Consider the following 27463-nt stretch of genomic DNA (forward strand, 5'->3'; position numbering starts at 1 on the left):
CTCGTTGACTGACTCTGTCAGGGCGCTGGGCGGGGGCTGGCCAGAAGGGGGGAAGTGAAAAGAAGCGCCTCTCGGTACACCACCACCATATGAACACTGGACAGCCTGCCACACCTCCCAACACACATGTAACGTCCGATTACCGAACAACCTGGCTAAACATGCATTCAAGGGGGGATATGGGCTAATCCGATATGTAATAACCCACTAAGGGCCCATTTCCGCAACACGACCCCCACCTTTCTCCCGAGCCTCCATCTGGGGCAGCCCATGGTAATGGCCCTGTCTAACATACAGCACAAATCTCCCATTTACTCGAACCCACAATATGGTAAGCAATTAACTCCAAAAACCAAAGTGTCACAGTAAGATTGGCATGTCCCTATCCGAGTGTGTCGGATCACTAATCTAACAAACAAATTCACACTCTATGGCTGAGATTATGTTAGGCAGCTATGGCTACCTAACATTCTAATTATGGATTTGAACGGGAGGGCATTCAATTTTACTTTTAACACCAATATTTGCATAGGAGGACATTCAAAGATTCAAAGTTCCCTAACGTGTTCGCTCCTTCATGCCCCCTCCCGGCAGTATTGTCTATTCACCCCTGAGGGTTTCCTCACTTCATGGCCCTATTGGCCTCTCACCAGATGAGTTCAGTTGGCCCAGTGGCCTAATCTCACAGAGAGTTCTTCGGCCCACTGATCCCACAAAATGGCATGAATCTTCGGCCGCAATGGCCCACAAAATGGCATAAATTTTCGGCCGCAACGGCCGACAAAAGTGCATGAATCTTCGGCCGCAACGGCCCACAAAAGCACTTTGGCCTCAATGGCCCACGAAAATGCTTCGGCCCATATGGCCCACAAAATGACTTCTCAGCCGCAATGGCCTACTCACGAGCAGCAGCAGGCAACAAGCCCTGCATTGGACAGCAGATGGCACAGCAATGGTGGCACGGTGATATCGATGGTAAGCAAATGCAGTTTGGAGGCGTTCTTGAGGGCACAACTGGGTGTGATGACTTCAGACCAGGTGAGATGGGGAGTACCCTTAACCTTCCTTGCCTGACTTATTTTGGCAGGACTTGTTTTGGTATGGTCTTCTTAATACGTTCTTTTTTTTTTTTTCTTTCTTTTTTTTTTCTTTTCTTTCAGACAGGATGGTATGTTTCTAAATCAAATGTTATCTTCGTGGGTGTGTGCTCATGACTCACTGGTGGCCTCTCTGGCACTTGGAGAGGGTGACCGAGCCTGGCCCTTGTTAACAAATTTTCCCATCAACACTACTCGTACCAGGTGTCATGCATGAATGGTGCGGAGGAGAGTTCATCGAACCTAACCATTCACTTTTAGCTCTGAACAATGAAACAAAACCCTGCTATGGCTATAATGATCCCAATGACCCATTTTTCCCAACCTGGCACACTGTTCCATTCTTTTAAACCTGGGCAAGACCCTTATTTGTCTTTTCTCATTTGGTGGTGCCAGGCACAACTCACTGGCTGGGGAGTGTGACAACTACTAGGACTGTTTTTCTGCTTCCAATCGGGGGTGGGGGACACTCAGCGACCTCGGGTTTCACCTGAGTGTGCTTCTGGCGCTCCTAACTAAGGGGTGGCTCTCTAGCTCCCATACTGTGCTCTCCTCGCACTAAAACCTGCCGTGCTCTCCGAGCACAAAACCCTACTGTGCGCTCCTGGCATCTCTGGCAACCTTCACCTGCCAGGAGCCCCCAAAGCCCTGGTGCCCTCTCTCCCGACTCACCAACTTCCAATACCATGTCACACTCACAGCCAGTACGACCCTACCTTAGCCTGCACCAAGTATAAATGTGCACAAATTATAGTATATGTGTCCAAATGTACTTCTGAGGTGAATGTGTACAAATGATTGTATATGTGTACAAATGTACTTCTGAGGTGAATGTGTACAAATGATAGTTTATGTGTACAAATGATAGTATATGTGTACAAATGTACTTCTGAGGTGAATGTGTACAAATGATAGTTTATGTGTACAAATGATAGTATATGTGTACAAATGTACTTCTGAGGTGAATGTGTACAAATGATAGTATATGTGTACAAATGGACTTCTGAGGTAAATGTGTACAAATGATAGTTTATGTGTACAAATGTACTTCTGAGGTAAATGTGTACAAATGATAGTTTATGTGTACAAATGTACTTCTGAGGTAAATGTGTACAAATGATAGTTTATGTGTGTAAACAAATGTACTTCTGAGGTAAATGTGTACAAATGATAGTTAATGTGTACAAATTATAGTTTATGTGTGTAAACAAATGTACTTTGAGGTAAATGTGTACAAATGATAGTTTATGTGTGTAAACAAATGTACTTCTGAGGTAAATGTGTACAAATGATAGTTAATGTGTACAAATTATAGTTTATGTGTGTAAACAAATGTACTTTGAGGTAAATGTGTACAAATGATAGTTAATGTGTACAAATGATAGTTTATGTGTCCAAATGTACTTCTGAGGTGAATGTGTACAAATGATAGTATATGTGTACAAATGGACTTCTGAGGTGAATGTGTACAAATGATAGTATATGTGTACAAATGGACTTCTGAGGTAAATGTGTAGAAATGATAGTTTATGTGTACAAGTGTACCTTGAGGTAAATGTGTACAAATGGACTTCTGAGGTAAATGTGTACAAATGTACTTCTGAGGTAAATGTGTACAAATGATAGTTTATGTGTACAAATGTACTTCTGAGGTAAATGTGTACAAATGATAGTATATGTGTACAAATGTACTTCTGAGGTGAATGTGTATAAATGATAGTTTATGTGTACAAATGGACTTCTGAGGTAAATGTGTACAAATGATAGTATATGTGTACAAATGTACTTCTGAGGTGAATATGTATAAATGATAGTTTACGTGTACAAATGTACTTCTGAGGTAAATGTGTACAAATTATAGTTTCTGTGTGTAAACAAATGTACTTTGAGGTAAATGTGTACAAATGATAGTTTATGTGTGTAAACAAATGTACTTCTGAGGTAAATGTGTACAAATGATAGTTTATGTGTCCAAATGTACTTCTGAGGTGAATGTGTACAAATGATAGTATATGTGTACAAATGGACTTCTGAGGTAAATGTGTACAAATGATAGTATATGTGTACAAATGGACTTCTGAGGTAAATGTGTACAAATGATAGTTTATGTGTACAAGTGTACCTTGAGGTAAATGTGTACAAATGTACTTCTGAGGTAAATGTGTACAAATGATAGTATATGTGTACAAATGTACTTTGAGGTAAATGTGTACAAATGGACTTCTGAGGTAAATGTGTACAAATGATAGTTTATGTGTAAACAAATGTACTTTGAGGTAAATGTGTACAAATGATAGTTTATGTGTGTAAACAAATGTACTTCTGAGGTAAATGTGTACAAATGATAGTATATGTGTACAAATGTACTTCTGAGGTGAATGTGTATAAATGATAGTATATGTGTACAAATGTACTTCTGAGGTGAATATGTATAAATGATAGTTTATGTGTACAAATGTACTTCTGAGGTAAATGTGTACAAATTATAGTTTATGTGTGTAAACAAATGTACTTTGAGGTAAATGTGTACAAATTATAGTTTATGTGTGTAAACAAATGTACTTCTGAGGTAAATGTGTACAAATGATAGTTTATGTGTACAAATGATAGTTTATGTGTCCAAATGTACTTCTGAGGTGAATGTGTACAAATGATAGTATATGTGTACAAATGGACTTCTGAGGTAAATGTGTACAAATGATAGTATATGTGTACAAATGGACTTCTGAGGTAAATGTGTACAAATGATAGTTTATGTGTACAAATGATAGTTTATGTGTCCAAATGTACTTCTGAGGTGAATGTGTACAAATGATGGTATATGTGTACAAATGTACTTTGAGGTAAATGTGTACAATTGATAGTATATGTGTACAAATGTACTTCTGAGGTGAATGTGTACAAATTACAGTATATGTGTACAAATTATAGTTTATGTGTGTAAACAAATGTACTTTGAGGTAAATGTATACAAATGATAGTTTATGTGTGTAAACAAATGTACTTCTGAGGTGAATGTGTACAAATGATAGTTTATGTGTACAAATGTACTTCTGAGGTAAATGTGTACAAATGATGTTTATGTGTACAAATGTACTTCTGAGGTAAATGTGTACAAATTATAGTTTATGTGTGTAAACAAATGTACTTTGAGGTAAATGTGTACAAATGATAGTTTATGTGTGTAAACAAATGTACTTTGAGGTAAATGTGTACAAATGATAGTTTGTGTGTAAACAAATGTACTTTGAGGTAAATGTGTACAAATGATAGTTTATGTGTGTAAACAAATGTACTTCTGAGGTAAATGTGTACAAATGATAGTTTATGTGTACAAATGTACTTCTGAGGTGAATGTGTCGAAATTATAGTATATGTGTACAAATGTACTTCTGAGGTAAATGTGCACAAATGTACTTCTGAGGTAAATGTGTACAAATTATAGTTTATGTGTGTAAACAAATGTACTTTGAGGTAAATGTGTACAAATGATAGTTTATGTGTGTAAACAAATGTACTTTGAGGTAAATGTGTACAAATGATAGTTTATGTGTGTAAACAAATGTACTTCTGAGGTAAATGTGTACAAATGATAGTTTATGTGTACAAATGTACTTCTGAGGTAAATGTGTACAAATGATAGTTTATGTGTACAAATGTACTTCTGAGGTAAATGTGTACAAATTATAGTATATGTGTACAAATGTACTTCTGAGGTGAATATGTATAAATGATAGTTTATGTGTACAAATGTACTTCTGAGGTAAATGTGTACAAATTATAGTTTATGTGTGTAAACAAATGTACTTTGAGGTAAATGTGTACAAATGATAGTTTATGTGTGTAAACAAATGTACTTTGAGGTAAATGTGTACAAATGATAGTTTATGTGTGTAAACAAATGTACTTCTGAGGTAAATGTGTACAAATGATAGTTTATGTGTGTAAACAAATGTACTTCTGAGGTAAATGTGTACAAATGATAGTTTATGTGTCCAAATGTACTTCTGAGGTGAATGTGTACAAATGATAGTATATGTGTACAAATGGACTTCTGAGGTAAATGTGTACAAATGATAGTATATGTGTACAAATGGACTTCTGAGGTAAATGTGTACAAATGATAGTTTATGTGTGTAAACAAATGTACTTTGAGGTAAATGTGTACGAATGATAGTTTATGTGTGTAAACAAATGTACTTCTGAGGTGAATGTGTACAAATGATAGTTTATGTGTGTAAACAAATGTACTTCTGAGGTAAATGTGTACAAATGATAGTTTATGTGTACAAATGATAGTTTATGTGTCCAAATGTACTTCTGAGGTGAATGTGTACAAATGATAGTATATGTGTACAAATGGACTTCTGAAGTAAATGTGTACAAATGATAGTATATGTGTACAAATGGACTTCTGAGGTAAATGTGTACAAATGATAGTTTATGTGTACAAATGATAGTTTATGTGTCCAAATGTACTTCTGAGGTGAATGTGCACAAATGATAGTATATGTGTACAAATGGACTTCTGAGGTAAATGTGTACAAATGATAGTTTATGTGTACAAATGTACTTTGAGGTAAATGTGTACAATTGATAGTATATGTGTACAAATGTACTTCTGAGGTGAATGTGTACAAATTACAGTATATGTGTACAAATTATAGTTTATGTGTGTAAACAAATGTACTTTGAGGTAAATGTGTACAAATGATAGTTTATGTGTGTAAACAAATGTACTTCTGAGGTAAATGTGTACAAATGATAGTTTATGTGTCCAAATGTACTTCTGAGGTGAATGTGTACAAATGATAGTATATGTGTACAAATGGACTTCTGAGGTAAATGTGTACAAATGATAGTATATGTGTACAAATGGACTTCTGAGGTAAATGTGTACAAATGATAGTTTATGTGTGTAAACAAATGTACTTTGAGGTAAATGTGTACGAATGATAGTTTATGTGTGTAAACAAATGTACTTCTGAGGTGAATGTGTACAAATGATAGTTTATGTGTGTAAACAAATGTACTTCTGAGGTAAATGTGTACAAATGATAGTTTATGTGTACAAATGATAGTTTATGTGTCCAAATGTACTTCTGAGGTGAATGTGTACAAATGATAGTATATGTGTACAAATGGACTTCTGAAGTAAATGTGTACAAATGATAGTATATGTGTACAAATGGACTTCTGAGGTAAATGTGTACAAATGATAGTTTATGTGTACAAATGATAGTTTATGTGTCCAAATGTACTTCTGAGGTGAATGTGCACAAATGATAGTATATGTGTACAAATGGACTTCTGAGGTAAATGTGTACAAATGATAGTTTATGTGTACAAATGTACTTTGAGGTAAATGTGTACAATTGATAGTATATGTGTACAAATGTACTTCTGAGGTGAATGTGTACAAATTACAGTATATGTGTACAAATTATAGTTTATGTGTGTAAACAAATGTACTTTGAGGTAAATGTGTACAAATGATAGTTTATGTGTGTAAACAAATGTACTTCTGAGGTGAATGTGTACAAATTATAGTTTATGTGTACAAATGTACTTCTGAGGTAAATGTGTACAAATGATGTTTATGTGTACAAATGTACTTCTGAGGTAAATGTGTACAAATGATAGTTTATGTGTGTAAACAAATGTACTTTGAGGTAAATGTGTACAAATGATAGTTTATGTGTGTAAACAAATGTACTTTGAGGTAAATGTGTACAAATGATAGTTTATGTGTGTAAACAAATGTACTTTGAGGTAAATGTGTACAAATGATAGTTTATGTGTGTAAACAAATGTACTTCTGAGGTAAATGTGTACAAATGATAGTTTATGTGTGTAAACAAATGTACTTCTGAGGTAAATGTGTACAAATGATAGTTTATGTGTACAAATGTACTTCTGAGGTGAATGTGTCGAAATTATAGTATATGTGTACAAATGTACTTCTGAGGTAAATGTGCACAAATGTACTTCTGAGGTAAATGTGTACAAATGATAGTTTATGTGTGTAAACAAATGTACTTTGAGGTAAATGTGTACAAATGATAGTTTGTGTGTGTAAACAAATGTACTTTGAGGTAAATGTGTACAAATGATAGTTTATGTGTGTAAACAAATGTACTTCTGAGGTAAATGTGTACAAATGATAGTTTATGTGTACAAATGTACTTCTGAGGTAAATGTGTACAAATGATAGTTTATGTGTACAAATGTACTTCTGAGGTAAATGTGTACAAATTATAGTATATGTGTACAAATGTACTTCTGAGGTGAACGTGTACAAATGATAGTATATGTGTACAAATGTACTTCTGAGGTGAACGTGTACAAATGATAGTATATGTGTACAAATGTACTTCTGAGGTGAACGTGTACAAATGATAGTTTATGTGTACAAATGTACTTCTGAGGTGAATGTGTATAAATGATAGTTTATGTGTACAAATGTACTTCTGAGGTGAATGTGTAGAAATTATGGTATATGTGTACAAATGTACTTCTGAGGTGAATGTGTAGAAATTATAGTTTATGTGTACAAATGTACTTCTGAGGTGAATGTGTACAAATGATAGTTTATGTGTACAAATGTACTTGAGGTGAATGTGTACAAATGATAGTATATGTGTACAAATGTACTTCTGAGGTGAATGTGTACAAATGTACTTCTGAGGTGACTGTGTACAAATTATAGTTTATGTACACAAATGTACTTCTGAGGGGAATGTGTACAAATTATAGTATATATATATATATATATATATATATATATATATATATATATATATATATATATATATATATATATATATATATATATATATATATATATATATATATATATATATATATACAAATGTACTTCTGAGGTGAATGTGTACAAATTATAGTTTGTGTACAAATACACAATCCTAATTAAATGGAAAACGAATGGACAAAGCCTTTGTGAACCAGTTTACCGTGTCTGACTTGTTCCATCCTTCCAGGTCCTTGTTTGTAATCACTTCCCACAAACATTTCCCCTGCATTTCAGCTGTTTCTTTAAAATCACTGACAACTTACTCGTGGAACATCAGGAACATTTTGATTACAAAGGTGATGAATGTGTGAAATGGTAGAAATAACCGCACATCCCACTTACAATATAAAACGGTTTTTCGACATCTATTGTTAAAGCTGGTCTAACTGAACAAGGTAGAACAAATCGAGGTTGAACTGGAAGGGCACTCGGTGGAGCGCATAACTCCACCACGCAATGCCTGATCCAGGAGAACATGTCGGACCCAATAAATTTTTGAGATATCGTGCTATATATTGGTTTTGGGCCCAATCTCTCAATGGTGAAGAATCGTCCATCCATCCATTGGGATCATACTCTGTGCAGAGCATTGGTGCTGCCTCAGCAGTCTCCTTGGCTCTTGGACAATCCTGGACGGGTCGCCGCCACCCCGACACAGGATACCAGAAAGCTGGGACTCATTTTGCCAACCTCAGAAGGATGACAGGCAGAGTTGACCCCACCTGGTATTTATTCAACAGCTGAGTGGGATTTGAACTCAGGATCCTATGATCCAAGCCCACCACTCTCACCATTCGGCCAACACTTGGCATGTGAAGAATCACTATACAATTAAATTAATCTTACAACTGGATTCGGATTTTCACCGAAATCAAATCAATTCTTCCTTCTCACACACCCAACCTGTCCATCAGGTTTCATACAAATCCGTCCACAACTTTTTGGAATATCCTGCACACAAACAAACAGACAGGGGTGAAAACATAACATCCTTCCATCTCGGTGGCGGAGGTAAAAAGAACGGCATTCGGTACAGCGGATACATCCACCAGGCTGAAGTTTTTTTTTTCCCCCATACATAGTTAAGACTCGTGGAAGAGCGAGAACACAGAACGGTTCAGGACACAACAGAACAAAATGAACAGCAGGAAAAGGGGGAAAACGCCAACAGCAGGGCGGAGAGACAAGTAGATGGAGATGGACAAACAATGGATGTGGGAAACGGAGAGGGGTAGGGGAGAACACAAGGGGTGGAGAAGATGGACACAGAAACAAAATGTTGGGAGTGGTGGGGTTTAACGGGTGTCGATCTTGGTTTTGAGTTGTGGACTATCTGATTTGGTGGTGAAAAGCTCTTTTGAAGACCTGGAAGGAAGAATGAGATTGAAGAGTCTGGAAGTTGGTTCCACGGGAGAGGTTATGTTTTCACCCCTGTGTCTCTCTCTCTCAAACAAACACAGGGGTAAACACATAACCTCAGTCCACATTTGGTGGCAGAGCTAAAAAGGTGATTACGAGGGGATATAATGAGAATATTTACGATAATGAAGGATCTCAACAAAATAAATACAGAAAAGTTTTTCAGCAGAATGGAAAGTGACAGGACCAGGGACCAAAGCCTGAGAGTAAAGATGAGAGTAAGACACAAAGCTTTCAGTCAAAAAACGAAAAGTCATGTCGTAACAACAAATTATAGGTCTCGTCAATTAGTGGGGCGGATCAGCCAAAAATTGTGCACTTTGGTTTAAAAGCGTGAAATATGGTACATATATGTAGTTGCCCCTTCTGATTATTTTTAGATGTGGATTCAGGTCAGCAGTGCCCCCTGGTGGCTGGGACGTCTATAGGTTTTGAACGACATCCTCAAATCAACATCTTGGTCTCTAAATGTATAGATTTGAGGCAAGTAAAGTCATTCCAAACAATAAAACGTACAACTTATGCATTGCATTGGAACATAACACACTGTTTTAAGTTTTGCAGCTTCGTGTTTACTAATTATTTTCTTTTTCTTTCAGGTAAGCAGGGTAATTAAAAGATCAAGTCAAAGAGAAGAGATGCAGAAATACAAGATTGTGGATATTGAGGTGCCAAGCTCCTCCAAGGAGACCAACAATCCAACTGACTGGAAGCTATGTACACTTTGCCAGAAATAATCCTCAGAGCCATTGCAGTGTCCTGCAAAATCTACAAGAAAGGATGTTGGTGCCGGGTACAAATATGTTGCTGAAAATCTTCTGAAACTTAAGGAACTTGATGCCATCCCTGATGGTGTGAATATACAACACTTAAATATATGCATAGACTTTGCAGACACATTACAGAAAAATAGCGCTGCATGGCATTAAGTCGTGCAGAAATAAAGTTAGTAATGAAAAGTTTCAGAGAGCACACAAGAGAAAAACTGTGGAATCACCAGAGCAAAGTCCTGTGAAAACAAGAAGATCCTGTTCAGAGAATCAAGGACCAGATCTGTGCATCTTCTGCAACAATCCTGCTGGACGTGATGGCCTTCATAAGGTATCTTCTGCAAAGTAAGGAAGTATGTCGCAGAACTTTCTGATAGTCAGCTGATGGCAAAAGTAGCTGCTGGGGATTTGATGGCCATTGATGCTCAATACCGAACAATTTACTTGGCAAAACTCGACAAACGGGCAGAACTTGCAAGGAACAAGAATACGGAAAAGTCTTCAGACAGCTTGTTACGTGGCTTCACCTTTGCGGAACTGGTCTCATGCATCGAATCACACAGAGAATCAATGGAATCCAGGACCGTTTTCAGTACGAAGAACATTCAGAGCCTTGACATATCTAGGATACGGAAGCTTGGTATAGATGAAGTGCAAGTACACACCACAAGGCTCAAGAACCAGATATTGGCTGCCATTCCAGATCTTAGGTCTTACAATGAAGGCAAGGAGGTTCTACTTGCATTTGACCAAGATATTGGAGCAGCTCTTAAAGGCCCGTCACACCTTGACGTTTTTGCCAGCATCTGGCAAGGTATCAAAATGTATGTAAAACCCTGGCGTACGCTGAACCATTGCTGTTTTTTTTTCAAGTTTTGGACGTATTCATAGCGAGTTGGACGTATGCATAACGTACGAGTAACGTGCACAGAACGTTTCGATAACATATAGATAACTTATATCAACGAATGCTGAGCGTGTTGTCACCGTTCACAACCTATGCCCAACGATAGTCAAACTTATGCATAGCGCACGGCAGCGTATCGCCGACGATCACGTGGCGTAGCCTATTAAAAGGCTGCGGCTCGACGATTCAAATTTTAACCGCACTAGACATCGAAGTGTCAAGCCGCTGTCACACCTTGACGTTTTAGCCAGCGTATGAAAAATTTGCCAAATACGCTGGCACAAGTCGAATACGTTATGGGTAAATTTTGCCGACACTAAGAGCACGATGAAGCACGCTGGCATACGTCGTAGTACGCCGACAAATTTTCAGCATGTTGAAAATTTTTCGACGTATGCCCGCGTATGACGCATACGTTCAGCATACGCTGGCCATAAGTTGTTGGCACGTTACGCGATCGTTGACACACGTTACTTGTAAGTGACTCATAAGTCGAAACACGTCGAGGTAATATTTAGCGGACCCAAAAACTTATTTCTAACTTATGAGTAACGTGCTTTGAACCTATGAGTAACGTGTATTGAACCTATGTGTAATGTATCTCCAACGCATATTGACGTATTTGATGTCTTCCGGACGACCACAGAACTTACTGAACGTGTTACTAACTTACAGCTACCGTATAATGGCGTATTGGCAGCGTTTAGGGGAATTGGTATATAAAAATGGGGTTCACACAGGAGAACCCGTCAGTGTTCCAGACTCCATGTTTTTTTTTAATTTTTTTTCTTCGGTATGACGGTGATGTTGACACTTCAATTTCTCGTGCGGTTATGATTTAAATCGTTGAGCGGCAGCCTATTAATTATATTATATTATAACCGCACTATAAATCGAAGTGTCAACATCACCGTCATGCCGAAGAAAAAAAAAAAAAAAAAAAAAAAAAAAAAAAAAACAGACAAAAAACAACAACAACATGGAGTCTGGAACACTGACGCTAAACATTACCTCGACGCGTTTCGACTTATGAGTAACTTGCAAGTAATGTGTGTCAACGATCGCGTAACGTGCCTACAACTTATGGCCAGCGTATGCGGAATGTGCGAGTCATACGCTGGCATACGTCAAAAAATTTCAAGCATGTTAAAATTTGTCGACGAGCTCGGCGTACTACGATGTATGCCAGCGTACTACGACGTATGCCAGCGTGCTCTTAACGTATACAAAACTTACCCATAACGTATTCAACGTGTGCCAGCGTTTTAGACAAATTTTTCATACGTCGGCATACGCTGGCTTAATCGTCAAGGTGTGACAGGGCCTTAAACAAGCATGCAATGAAGATTTTGATTCTGAGGCACTTATCCGAGCAAAGGCATCCAACATCATGCGACGTGATATTTTTAAACCGAAGCAGTGCTTCGATGGACAGTTTCTTCCTGATTGTCAGGAAAAATCTATACCTTCCACTCCAACAGCATTAATTAACATGATACTTGCTGGACCAAATATTAGAGATCAAACTGTGTAAGACAAACTATCTCACAACTTATTGTGTTCAACAGTATCAACACATCCAGTACATGCCGGGCATCACCAAACACAACTAATCGACACAACAGGGATAGAGAAACACCTCTGCCAATTTATCTAGCACTAAAGATCGATGGAGAAACGAGAAAGAAAGGTCTGGTTGATACTCTCTACAACATGGGATTATGTATCTCATATGATCGTGTCCTAGGAATTTCTACAGAGATAGCGAACAAAGTTTGTGCCGTGTATGATAAGGAAGGAGTGGTTTGTTTCCCCAAACTTGTGAGGAACATCTTTACTGTGGCAGCAGTGGACAATATTGATCACAACCTGAGTTCAACAACTGCCAAAGATTCTTTTCATGGGACAGGTCTAGCCATCCATGATGCAACAACCATCAGTTGAAAAGGAAGGAACATCACGTGCTATTCCAGTGATAAGCGAGACAACTCAGAAGAGCAAAAAGATGCAGGCACTTCCTGCATCATACACAAATGTGCCTCTATAGGCCAGGAAAAATAAATTTAAACCCGGAAAGAAATCGTGTAAAGCTGAAAATTTCAGTATTGCTTCAGTTTTTAATGGTTTATCACATATCAAAAGTCCCCAAGTGTACCGTGGCGGCTTCATGGTTAAATTACCTCGTTGCCTTGCAACCGTTACCGGGACTTGGACAAGTCTTTTTAAAGACCAGGTTGAGTTCGGTGGCTACTAACAAACTTCATTTCATCACCAATATATCAATCTTATGTTTACATTGTAGCATAAAAATATTACTATGAACAGAAAATCAAATATGAATTACTATTTATATTATTAAACACATGTATGATGGATCTCTCTACCGAGCAACCAGAATTGGCCGAGCAAACCAACATAAAACAATAATCTATTGACATGTATTATGCTAGTTCTAAATAAGAACCCATTATCAGATGAATTTTTGTTGCTGTCTTTTTATAATGCTCACATAATTGTATTTGTACGAGAGCTGTCGTTACGTCATAATCCGACTGAAGGTCAGCGTAATGCATTACCCCCACTCCTCTCAACACTATTACGAAAATGCTTGCATAACAATATATAGTGCATATTACATAACACGATATATAAAAAGAGCCAGTCTCTGATTTATTCACAATAGAATTAAGAATCTGAACTCTCCAAGTCAACATCATCCTCAAGATCCTCGGTCTTAGGTGAGTTGGTGCATCCCAAACCAATACACGGGCTGCATAGTGCAGAGCATGACATCCCTGCTCGCCTGCACCCACACCGACTCATACACCCTACTTTGCATTTACAGCTTATGAGTTTCATAAGTTTTTCATGTGCAGCTGGCAGATCAGTTGGTATGGGGACAAATATGTTGTTGAGAAGCTGCCATCCCCACTCTGTCGGAGGAAGCTCATTTCCTAGCCATTGTTGCACCTGCAAATATGTCTGGAATGAATGTTGCCGAGCAGCTGCACTTGTGGGTGGAAGGGTAGCGAGGTGAAATGTAGAACTCACTGAATTACTGGCGATGGTTCTTTTGTACGTGTAGTATCTATATTCATCTAATGTACTGAACTTTGTTCCTCCATGAACGAACATGGTCTAGCGGCAGCTATTATCGCTTGTTGTATCGAAAGGCATTCCGATTTATGCTATCGGCAGGTTTTCTATGAGTTTTTATAATGCCATCAACAAAGCACGTCAAAGATTCTGGTATCATACCCTCATCCGGATCTTCAATTGTCTTAACTGAGGGATATGTATCACAGTTATACACAGACAAGCGGATGTCCTCCCGTATAATGGATGCTGCTGTCTCGACAATGCGTCTGCGTTCTTGTTTCTCGTCTTTGCACTTTTCAGTGTACCAGTTGTCATGAAGTATTGGGTACGCAGTGTCTTTAAAGCTAACGATACCATTCTTACCTGGGACTTCAGTTATGATTATATTGTCACCATAATGATCTAGTAATTTTGCTTTCAATTACTTTGTAGTATAACCTGCATGTCCATCAAGGAACGTTTCCATAATGTGATTTAATTCAGATATCGAGTACTGGCAATCATCATCATTTTCAATAAAGTCACAAATCGCAACAAAGGCTTTAGCTTTAATTAAATCTTCTGGTCGGCCAGGCATGCGATGGCTTTTTAAATTTATATCCTCTGTATTGCAAAAGAACTCCAAATTACATGTCTTGTGGTATTTCCCTTCAGATGCCACCAGATCAATTGCACTGTCAACTCATCTCATAACAGCTTCACCCCATTCGTCGTTACGTTCGATTGCACGGCATCGGATACGATCGCGAAATGTAATTGTTCTCACCTCACATATGGTTTTCCTGTATTATGTTTCCTTTTTTGTTTCCACTCTCATGCTTGCTTCTTTGCCATAGAAAAGGCAGTCTACTTTAAAATCAAATGCTCTTCGAGAGGAACGCAAATGTGGTGTGTCAGCCTCTGAATTTTCGTGCGAACGACTGTCACCGGCGGTTTTGCTTGCACACGCCTGTATGCTGCTGGGGCCTGAATAATTTTTTCCGACATACGAGGTGTGTTCAAAAAGTATCCAACCTTAATTTTTCGTGCGTAAACAAATGAAGTTCGGGAGGCGTGGTTTGGTGCACGTATGTTGGCGATCCTAATTCGTATGCGTGAATATTTTCCCGCCTGCAGAAGCTGTCAGTCGCCGACAGACCGCCGATGAGTGAGGAAGTGTAAGTGAGCGCCGTCGGATTTTCGTTTTTGACAAAATGACGGATCACTGTGGTCTCATCGCCAGTGATCACTGTGTTGAAGAAGTTGGGATTGCTGTTCAGTCTCCAACATGTCCTGTGCGATCTCCAAACGGAGTTGCTTCTGCTCGATCGTTAGCAGCTTTGGCACGAACTTCGCTGAGATTCTCCTTAAGCCCAAATCCTCAGTCACAATGGAATGAACGGATCCAATGCTGACGCCCGCCTCGTCTGCAAGTTCTCTGATCGTGATTCGACGATCCTGCATCAGCAAGGTCCTCACTTGGTCAATGACTATCTCCTTTCGGGATGTTGAGGGCCTACCAGAACGTGCTTCACTTTCCACTGATGTGCGACCATCTTTGAAGCGGTTGTACCACTCTTATCTGTGTGGTGCCCATTGCTTCGTTCCCGAAGGCCTGTTGAATCTTGCGGATCGTTTCCACTTGGGAATCGCCAAGTTTTACACAAAATTTGATGCAGAAGCATTGTTCAAGTTTTTCCGTCATTTTGTCAAAAACGAAAATCCGACGGTGCTCACTTACACTTCCTCACTCATCGGCGGTCTGTCGGTGACTGACAGCTTCTGCAGGCGGGAAAATATTCACGCATACGGATTAGGATCGCCTACATACGTGAACCAAACCACGCCTCTCTAGCTATATTTGTTTACGCACGAAAAATTAAGGTTGGATACTTTTTGAACACACCTTGTATAGTGTGTAATCTAAGAGGTGATTTGGTTTCCATGTGTATAGAAAGGCCATCTCCACGTCCTTGGCTTGCCTCTACGAGAGTTGTGCGGCCTTTGTTCACATTTACGACATCACCCACCACCAATGATTCACCGCAGATCAAGCAGTTGTCATCCATTTCACCTGCAAAAATATATAAGAAATAGATTAAGATGGATCATGATTTGTAAGAATGAATATTTACACAGCATGATGACAACAATAATATTCCATTAGGCACTGGAAATTCAAAAATTCCAAACTTTTCTTCATAGAAGCGTTGTGGTCATTCAGGTGCAAGGTATTGGTTGGTTAAGTTACAAGGTGGATTAGCCATTAACCATCGGATACCTGACATCTGCCGGCTGACAATAATGCTCTGCAGGGGTGGCATCCACACCAGCAAATTCTTATTACCCAACCTAATATAAGCATGTTTAAATGGCTCAGTAGGCCCATTTTCCTCCACCAGAATATATATCAGATCCAGCTATATTGGATTTTACATGTAAACATGGTGTAAGCTGGAACAAGGAAGGGGTCAAAATTAGCGAAAACCCTCGAAATTTTAAAATTAATTTTAATTAACAAAACAAGATAAATAAAAATTCTTCTTGCTATATTCTTGTTTAGTTATTGGTAAATAATCGTACATAAAATTTGGGCTTAATAATACTCCCCAAAACAATATTCCAGAAGTGATGGGATACAGTCGCCCCCGCACCCTGCCCCCCCCACCTTCGGTGGTGAGATACTTTGCCCCCCCCCTCCCGGGGGACCGAGTGATATACTACATCATATTGATATTTTAGTAATGAAATGAAGTGTTATAGTAGCCTCCAAACCCAGTCGGGTGTTCAAAAAGAAATTTCTAGGTCCCGGGAACGGTTGCTAGGCAACTAGGCAATTTAACCATGAAGCCGGCAGAGGATAGTTGGGGACTTTTGATACGTGATAAACCATTAAAAAGTGAAACTATCCTGAAAATTTCAGCTTTATACTATTTATTTCTGGGTTTGCACCTTAAACAGGGTAATGTGCCTGGCCTACCAGTGGTCCGACCTACACCTGATCCTACTGTTCCTCATGTAAATGGACCGGTTATGCCAGAGAACCTACTTCCAGCTCTTGGATTGTCAAAGGAAAATGACTGGTTACATCATATTAGAGAACTCCTGAAGAAACCCGAGCTGACCAAAGACGACTTCGTTTCATGGGCTGCTTACCATGCATGCTTCAGTGCAGCAAGATTCTATATCTCCGACAATAAGTGTCCCTCATGCCTCTTTTCCGACAATGCGCACATTCAGTCACCATGATACACCATGCAATGAATGTTGTTAAGGCTGCAACTGAACACCTCAATCCAAGCCAGGTTCCAGTTTTGGTAATGGACCAACCACTATTCGCTATCGCCAAAACGATACAATGGAACTTCCCTGCTACACATGTGCCTGCTTGTGGTGAGGATGTTGAGGTCGTGGAGAGATTCACTTACCTTGGCAGTGATATGTCTCTGCTGGCTGTGAGTCAGAGGTCAATAGACGTCTGGGTCGGACCTAGGGAGTCATGGATTCACTGGATCATGAGGTGTGGCACTGACAGTACCTGTGCAGGAGGACTAAAGTCTGAGTCTTCAGGTCCCTGGTGCTTCCAGTCTTGCTCGATGGATGTGAGACTTGGACTCTGACCAAGGATCTGAGATGGAGACTTAATTCCTTTGGTACAGGTCTCTTCGGAGAATCCTTGGCTAACGCTGGTTGGACTATGTGTCCAACGAGCGGTTGCTGAGAGAGACTCAAATGAGATTTGTCACCTGCATAGTCCGTGAGCGTCAGCTGCGGTTGTATAGACATGTGGCTCATTTTCCTGGCACTGATCCTGCTCAGCAGATTCTCTCAGCGAGGGAGTCTCGTGAGTGGAGGAGGCCAATGGGCCGATCACGTGCCTCGTGGTTGCAGCAGGTTGATCGGCATCTCAAGGAGATGGGGATGGGCCAGGCATCTGCCTGGGGAATGGCTAGATGGGGGCCCCTGGAGTACCGGCGGAAAGTGAACGCAGCGATGCGCTGCTCTGGCGCATGCTCCCATACCTGACCTGATCTGCTACACATGGAGAAGATAAATATGTAATAATGTTTGGTGGATTAGACATTGAAATTGCAGCTCTTAAGATCATAGGTGATTGGCTTGACAGCAGTGGTGGGACAACTGCCATCTCCAGTGCTAGTATTGCTTCAGGTGGGGTAGCCGATTCTCTGTTGAAGGTCACACATGTAACCTGAACCAGACATGCCCACCAAGTGATAGCTGCTGCTCTCTTTATACTCCAGCATAATGCATATGACAGATACACAACCACTGTCTCAGGTGAAGAGCAACAATTGGATTTTGCAGCCTCGAGGGAGAAAATGTCAGCTGAACAACCACAGTTCCAATACTGGGTACTTGTTCTTGAACTGCAGCTTTGCATTCTTCAGATTATTGAAGCAATCAGGAAGGGAGATTTTCCTTTGTACTTGGAATCACTCGTTTTGTTCATTCCATGGGTATTCAGCTTGGACCATATCAACTACGCACGGTGGCTCTCTGTTCACGTCAGAGATATGTACTCTTTGTCAATTATGCATCCCTCCATTTACCAAGAATTCGTTTCAGGGAGTTTGTTGTATACAAGACAACATGCCCCTTCTCTGCTATGGCACTAGATCAAGCACCTGAGCAGGTAAATGCCCTTGTGAACGGTGAGGGTGGGGCCTTTGGCCTGACAGATAATCCAAGTGCCCTATGGCGTTGGATGGTAGCAGGGCCTGAAATATCAAGGATTACAGCAGAGTTTGAAGACAGCCCCATTATTGATTCGACAAAACATCATGAGCAAACCATGTCAGTTCAAACTAAGTTTGCCCAGGAAGTGAAATCTCTTGTGGATGTATATGAAGAGATGGGAAACCCATTCAAGGAAGACAGTGGTGATCTGCTAACAGTGGATACCAAGATCATTATGGACTCCAATATCCACAGGACAGTAGAAAATGTATTCAAACTGGGAAAACAGCAATATGAGCAATTTGTCAAAGAGAGGTTTGTTGACAGAACAAAGCCAATTACAGATCCAATCAAGAAGAACAAACTCCAGTTGTTTTCCACAAAAAACAGTCTTCAGAAACAGAAGTCTGTGGTGGCAACCATGAAGAAAGACTGCACATTGTTTTCCAGATTATATATTGCATGCCAAACCAGGGAAGGAAATCTTGAAGACTTCTTCAAGCATGAAAACCAGCCATGGCCTCCAGCACTTGCCAAGATTGGTGGCATGAGATCTGGCAACAAAGCAAATCTACTTGCAGTACTTGAATCTCTCGCAGAACCACCAGAAGAATTAATCCCACAAGTGACTGCACTAGTTTTGGATGGTGCAGTCATAGTTCAAATGTTGTCACCAGGAACCTCCCAGACTTTTGATTGATGATTACACCAAGACTGTGCTCCTACCATATATCCATTACCTTAATCTTGTGCACAGACTTGATATTGTGTGGGATGTTTGCAACCCAAACAGCCTGAAGAAAGAAGAGGGGAAAGGGAGTAAGGTGGAGAATTGATGGTTCATCAAAGGTGCCAACTAACTGGCAAGGCTTTCTTTGTCTCAGTAAGAACAAAACAGAGCTCTTTCACATGCTGGAAAAAGAGATTACAAGCAATGATTTCCAAGGCAAAGAGGTTTACAGCACTTATAATGATCAAGTACTTTCATCACCAGTGAGAGATGACAAAAATCTCATTGAACCTTGCTCACATGCGGAAGCAGACACGAGGATAGTACTGCATGTTTTGGATGTTGCACATGAAGGACATAAAAACATCATGGTCAGAACATCAGATGTGGTGGTGGTGAACACAGATGTGGTGGTACTCATTGTGTCAAACCTGCATAATATTCCAGCAAATGAAATATGGATATCATTTGGTACAGGGAAGCATCACAGATACATTGCATTACATGAAATTGCTGCTGGATTGGGTCCATCAAAAGGTCCAGCAGTAGCAATGTTTCATTCATTTACTGGGAGTGACACCACCTCCTTCTTTGCAGGGACAGGCAAACGCAGAGCATGGGACACATGGACTGTATTTCCAAATGTCACTGATGCATTCCTGCAACTAGCAGATGCCCCTTAAAGTATCCCTGACAACATATTTGATTTGCTGGATAAATATGTTGCTCTTATGTACGACAGGACGTGTGTATTGTTCAAGGTAAATGAGGCCAGGCTGCATCTCTTTGCAAGAAAATCCAGAGCTTTGGAGAATATTCCACCAACACAAGCAGCTCTTCAACAGCATGTGCTTAGAGCAGTCTACCAAAGAGGACATGTATGGGGGCAACTGTTGCAAAAGGAGCCCAGACTTCAAAGTCCTGCAGACTGGGGCAGGACTGAAAAGGATGGCTCATGGAAACCAAAGTGGCCAACTGTTGGGCATTCTCAAGACGCATGCTATGAGCTGATACAATGCAAACTGTAAAAAAAAAAAAAGCATGCAAGGGTCTGTACAAGTGTTACAAGGCCGGTTTCCAGTGCACAGCTCTCTGCTACTGTGAAGGCTGCTGTTTCCAAGACTAACTACATGTGCATACTGAAGCATATATGTTAATTAGGGTACCAGGTCAAATGGACTGGGTAACCTATTGTTTTTCTTAAGTTTATTATTATTTTTCTTCCGCTGTAAATTTGCAAAATTTCCGGATTTTTTCGCTTTAAATGCCATTTTCTCAGAAATGGTAAGACCAATCGACACAAAATTTTCACTAAATATGTATCTTTTTTGATAGCATACATAATTGATAATTGTGACGTCATAGGTCACGTGATGCGGGCGCCATCTTGAAAAAACATAAACTTTGGACCTCTGTATCTTGGAAACCTTCTCGGGTAAAAAAAATTTCACTTGATACATTTTAACAAGCTCCCTCTCGGGAATACGTGTGATTTTTCGTGACGTCATCACTGAAGAGGTATCCCAGTAAAAATTCGTCAAGTAGAACGCCACATGGCAAAAATTTGAAATTTCTTGAGCGTCATCTACACATAAATTCATCGTAGAAAAAAATATTTTGACGCCATCGGTGACGTAATTCGGCCGCCATCTTGTTTTTTAGTGTTTTTTTTTTTTAAATCTTCTTCTCCAGAAGGGCTGGACAGATTGAGGTGAAACTTTACAGGTACATTCCCCAAGAGGTCCTTTCTCAAGTTTGTTAATTTCTTGTTGATCGGTCACATGGTTTGGCGGCCATCTTGAAAAAATCCTTCTCACATCAAGTCTGCATGCATGACAAAAATATTTTACCTCAGAAGTCACATGGTTTGGCGGCCATCTTGAATAGAAAAATAGACCTCATCCGATTTACACGAAACTTCACTCACTTGTTAGGGTCGACGATGGAAAGCAGAATTTAAATTTATGATGTCATATGTCACATGGTTCGGCAGCCATCTTGGATTGAAAATGAATAAATTTTAAAAATCTTCTTCTCCAGAAGGGCAAGACAGATTAAGACGAAACTTGACATATATATTCCCCATGAGGTCCTTTCTCAAGTTTGTTAATTTCTTCTTGATCGGTCACATGGTTTGGCAGCCATGTTGGATTTAAGAAAAATATTAAATAATGTTTTCTCTGGAACCGCTTAACCTATCGAAGCGAAAATTTGGAACTGTCATCCTCCATGATGTCTGCATACATGGTAAAAATTATGACATCAAACGTCACATGGTTTGGCCGTCATCTTGGATTTACCCTAAAACCTTCAAACATCTTCTTCTCCAGAACAGCTGATCTGATCAAGGGGAAACTTCACACACCTATTGCACATGATCAGCGAATACAAGTTTGTTAATTTCTAATTGATAGGTCACATGGTTTGGCAGCCATGTTGGATTAAAGAAAAAATATTAAATAATGTTTTCTCAGGAATCGCATAACCTATCGAAGCGAAAATTGGCAATTATCATCTACCATCGTGTATGCAGGCGTGGTAAAAATTATGACATCACACATCACATGGTTTGGCAGCCATGTTAGATTGAAGGTCTGGGTACCCGGTCATCACTGCCAGCAGTTATAAAGTGGCAGTTCTAGTTGACTTTTGAATTTATGATATACATAAATGTTGTCTTATTTCATAGAGCAAGTAGTTAAATTAACATCAGTCCTGGTATGATGAACTCCAATATAATAGTTCATGTATCCTGATGAGTCCTTTGGTCGGGACGAAATGCCTAATTTAAATTTAAATGAATATTTAATCTACTTTTCCGTTATCTTGTGACATTGCTAACTTTAAATCCATATATTTAGTTCCCAAAATAATGCTTCTATGGTGTACAGTTCAAAATATATGGGCGTTTACATGAAATGGGTGGCCATTTTGAAAAACCTTCACCAACAGCCACCAGAGGGCACTGCTGACCTGGATCCACATCTTCTGCTTCTGCCTTGGCTTCCGCTCTCCCAACTCAACGCTACCAGAAGTGCCAAACCAAATACATCTTTCACAAATATCGATTTAGAATGAAGCGGCTTGCATTATGACGGAGGTAAAAACCGACCTATGGCGTGCATAAAAATACAAAGGAAGGCTCATTCCAACATTATGCATTCATACGAGATAAACATAAATCATGGCAGTGGACAAGAGACAGAAATTTTTGATGATCAAATGCAACCGGCAATTTATGGACGCAAATACAAACCGTGAGACCGATATATGGCCGTTACGAGTAATAACACACGCGGTGGTGTAATAGTTCGAGCGTCCGCTCTGAGTCTGGAAGGTCGGCGGTTCGAACCTCGGCCGAGGTTGGCATCAGTGGGGAGGAGGAAATGCCCCACTTTGTGTGGTCAGAAATGCGGCACCATTGTTGTGACGTCACTGGTTCCCAGACTAACCCAGGCAGGGACGGCATGTTATGCCTGCTGTTGGCTTAATGGCGAGAGTGGTGGGATAATGCCAGGTGGGGTTGACTCTGCCTGTCATTGTTCCAAGGTTGGCAAACTGAGTGCCAGCTTGCTGGTATCCTGTGTCGGAGTGGCTGGTATCCCGTCCAGGATTGTGCCCAATAGCCAAGGAGACTGCTTTGGCAGCACCAACGCTCTGCACAGAGTATGGTCCCAATGGATGGATGGACGGCACTTTCCGCAAGCAAGGATGTGCCACCAACATGCAGGGGCATTGCATTCGCAGCTCGGCCTCACTTTGACAATGATGCAACGAATGGGCCAACTCCTGGATGGAATCCCAGGTGAATATGCGTTCTCTCGAAGTACTGGTCCAGGGGCATTCCATGCATCACGTTATGTGGACTTCGCCAGCACCATCAGTAACTCGTTTCTGAATCTGGTTATCATAGATTTACTTGCATCTTTTTGCTTAAATGGAGAAATCGATACGACACGAGATATAAAAAAATAACCACCCTTAAAAGCTAATAAACATGAGATGTCACAGTCTGCACTCTGTCGACGAACCGCCAAACAGATAGCAATCATGTCATGCACCGAGTGTGAGTTTCTGGACAATCCAAAGCGCTCGATATTATTGTGTTTCTCCTGCTATGAGAGTGAAGCACAGGGACTGATGCTTTCACGTTGCAGACATGTCGGAGGCACCTGTTGAAAATTCCTCCTCCAACCCTCATTTGTTGTCTCAGTTTTTGACCCTCTTCAGCAACTCAAGGATCTCTAGGATACACATTTTCTTCCCTCAACTACTTTTGTAAGGTGTAAACTGGCAAAATCCAGGCCGTCTTCACACGTCCACTCTTGTTCCTCACTTGTCCCATCTGTAGAACTACTTTATTGAGGCTGTTCTGGTGCACTCTTTCCTCCAGGGCTTCAAGCAGGTCGTGCACCACCATCTCATGTCAACCCCATCTCGACTCATGACCCTTTCTACCTTCCTTAAATCACACTGAACCAAACCCAACACTCTTACTTACAGGTTATTGTCTCTGTGTCTCTCAATGTCTGTCCATTCCCTTGTTTGTGCCCAACTGTGGCCTCCATGTCAATCCATTGCCTTTTTACTCTGTCACTTCTTTCTTGTGTGAAATTTCTTAATAAACCCAATCGAATATATAACCCAATACGACAAATAGTCTCTAATTTTACTGTGAAAATGCTTCTTGCACAAACCTCGAATAAGAGTTCCATCTCTGGAAATCATTGGTCAGTTAAGCCATTTAACCAATCGCTATTTGCAAAACAAGAAGTCTCCACTTCTACCCTGCACGATTAATTTCAAGATGTCGGATTTGAAAAGCGCTTGATGACATTCAGTCGATAACATGACTGCCAAAGTCTAATTACTCAGGTGATGCAAAATATAAAAGCAATTTCAACTCGAAGGGCACTCGGAAGGAATAGGTTCAGAAGGATCCATTTATTAGCACGTGAGGTGTGCGTGTGTGTGTGTGTGTGTGTGTGTGTGTGTGTGCGTGTGTGTGTGTGTGTGTGTGTGTGTGTGTGTGTGTGTGTGTGTGTGTGTGTGTGCGTGTGCGCGTCCGTCCAGGGCAGAACATTCTTTTTAACCATTCAAGCTTTAGTCATCAAATTTTCAAGAAACCCTTCTTATGAGAATCTGGAAAACATTTCTCCTCCTTCTTCGTTAACGGTCACCAATATACCACCTTTCTTGTGGGGGTCGGCCGAGGGAAGCTTGGCCGGAGTCTTCACGAACTGGCTGACCAGGCCTGAGGTTCGACTCGTTCTCGAATTTGGAATTTGGCCATGACGCCGGCGATAGCTCGCTAATTCTTTGCGAAGCATACCTTGGGATCTTCAAGGTACACTAACGCATGCTGACTGATGGGACGCCAGTTGAACGTCCATCCAAGGAACGGCACACGTCGATGAATCACCCTGCCTGTAAAACAACGGGATGACAGCTTGTACCTGGGTCAGGAATCAAACCCAGGCTCGACAGCTTGGAGGTGAGTGTGCGTACCTCTAGGTCATCCTGTTAACCCGAGAACATGGAAAACAGTAATTAATAAAATTTACATTTCTGTTTTTTTAACCTGCTGTTTTCATCAACTGTAGTTTAAGGTACAAAGCGTCCGTGAGGGGGTTTTCCATTTTGGGATGCTTTCTAGTTTGCTTTGTGAAGAAGACAGAGCGGTCCGAGTTTAGCGACAATGCGAACAGTCGGAATGTCCTGTGCCCACCAAGGATAATTTGATGCAAAAACGTCTCAAAAACGACGACAGCCGCATGCCGTCGGTAACGACACAAAGCAAGCAGTGGGCAATGTGAAAGAAGATTTTCAGCACAACAATCAGGCATCAAGGACGGCTCAAGTTTCTTAAGGATTAATAGATTAAATTGTATAACTGTAGGTTTGTGGTGACAACTGCCTTTTGATTATCCTGCTTTCACACAAAAGCACTCAACATGATTTCTGAGACAATTTTCCAAGCTGCTTCCAGGTACTTCAACCTGGTGATGGCAAGCCAGTCCATGAGCTACATTTACCCTTGCCAGAAGGTATTGAGTTTGTGTTTATTTGACGTGTCTGCACATAACGTGCTAACGTAGGCCACAAACGTCACCGGGTACTAACCAGTACTGTATTGCACGTTATCCATTCTCCAACCGAGTACCTCGACACGACAAGGTCTGTGCAATCAAAATGAGAGTATGTCTATAAAGTACGTACTATTAAGAATGCGTATTCTTCCTTTCACGTACGTACGATTGGAACGCGAGTACGACCGTAAAATGCACGCCGGTGGAACGCAAGTCGATACAATAAAACTGAAAAGGTCCGTTTGTCCGGTGTATGAACATAAACTTACATCGTCAATGCATCGTCTACTTACTACACAAACACGCAAGACGTGGTGAGGGCCTGCAATCTCAGATTGCTCTCGTAAAGAGAGCATCACCGTGGCTGCCTCTTGCCGGAATAAAGACATTAGGCCAAAGTGTTTGTCCAACCTATCTACCAGCCATCAAGTTGGACAACAGAGCCATGCCATCATCGGTTCGGACCCCCTCCCTCATCGCCATCCTCAAGAAGTACTGTATTGGCAAATGCAAAGAAAGCCACGGAGGACAACAACCAACAACACGTATGTGATGATATTCCACGGTGCACAAACACTTACTCTGGTTAAATTTAAATGTTGAAAAGTAAGATTATGATTATCCAGCTTTAGTCTCTCCCAGAAGGGTCTCCCCGAACACCGGTCTGCGTGTCCCTGCATCTCGGTGATATATTTTCACTTTAAAAATGGTTTCTCTGTAACCGCTTGTCCGATCGGAACAAAACTGTAAACATCGGAGGGACTCCCCATGGAGAATATTTCATTATCACTGATGTCGTACGTCACCTGGTATGGCAGCCACGTTGGATTGAAGGAAATGAATTGGACATCATTTTCTCCAAAACCACTCGACGATAAAAATTGAAACTTGGCAAATGTGATCAACTCCCCAAGGGGTACGTAAGATGATAACGATGACGTCATCGGTGAAGTGATACTCCAGCCATAATTGGTTGAAATGAAATCCTTATCTGAAAAATCTGAAACTTCCTATATCTGATCTTTCACCCGACGCGAGTGAAGAATTCAATTTATGATTTATAAAAATGTATTTTAGCTTTAAACTGGATTTGGCTGGGATAAATCTTGTGTTGTAAATCCTTTCCTTTCAATGAGCTCAGTTGGATAATAATACTTCAAAACAACTCGAGTCTTGATCACACAACGCAAAACCAAACTGTTAACAAGCGTTCGGGTGGCTTCACACTTGTGTTTACTCTCTACATCGTACTCATTCTCATTCTGATGGACCATACTGTGTTACAGGGCGTCCATGCTGCTGAAGCAGTTTCTTGGCAACGGCTACACCGAGTGGTTTGCCATTGCCTACTCAGCAAGTGGTGAGAGCAGGAATTTTTAATTTGTTCAAGGTGCCAGCAATAACTCACCTGCTCTTCACGAAGGACACCGTGGGATCTTTAACATCCACCAACTAATGCCGGCAGAGGGGACGCCCAGTTTAACGTCCATCCGAGGGATGGCACACTCATTGATGAATCACCATGCCTGTGAAACACCGAGATAACAGTTTATAACTACGTTGGGATTCAAACCCAGGACAGCTGAGAAGTGAGTGTGTAAACCTCTCGGCCATCCTGCCAGCCCACCAGCAAACTTATTATTATTTTTCCGACCTCAGAAGAATGACAGGTTGAGCCAATCTACCTGGTGTTATTTCAACAGCACGACAGGGACTCAAACTCAAGGCCCTAAAATCTAAAGACAGCCACCTTAACCGTTCAGCCAACACCAGACTTTCCATCATATTAAAATAAGACAATTATATGTGTTATGTATGTATGTCTGATCGTTGTAGAATTGAAAACGGTTGGGCCATTCTC

General features: G+C 40.5%; 1 protein-coding gene across 3 annotated transcripts in view; it reads right to left on the reverse strand.

Moving 5' to 3' along the window:
• Positions 1-27463, reverse strand: part of LOC147029375 (death-associated protein 1 homolog) — a 117480-nt gene that overhangs the window by 82455 nt on the left and 7562 nt on the right. The window contains exon 3 of one of the 3 annotated variants that reach the window (XM_085872392.1): positions 13105-16159. The exons of the other annotated variants lie outside the window; for them this stretch is intronic. Within the exon in view, the coding sequence (XP_085728518.1) occupies positions 15951-16159 (209 nt within the window). The 3' untranslated portion in view covers positions 13105-15950. Of the gene's footprint in view, positions 1-13104; positions 16160-27463 lie in introns of those variants that run through there. 3 annotated transcript variants of the gene reach the window in all.

This window comes from Eptatretus burgeri, chromosome 3, assembly GCF_056783735.1.
Source record: "Eptatretus burgeri isolate ZD-2024b chromosome 3, Ebu_testis_v1, whole genome shotgun sequence".
Classification (NCBI taxonomy): domain Eukaryota; kingdom Metazoa; phylum Chordata; class Myxini; order Myxiniformes; family Myxinidae; genus Eptatretus; species Eptatretus burgeri.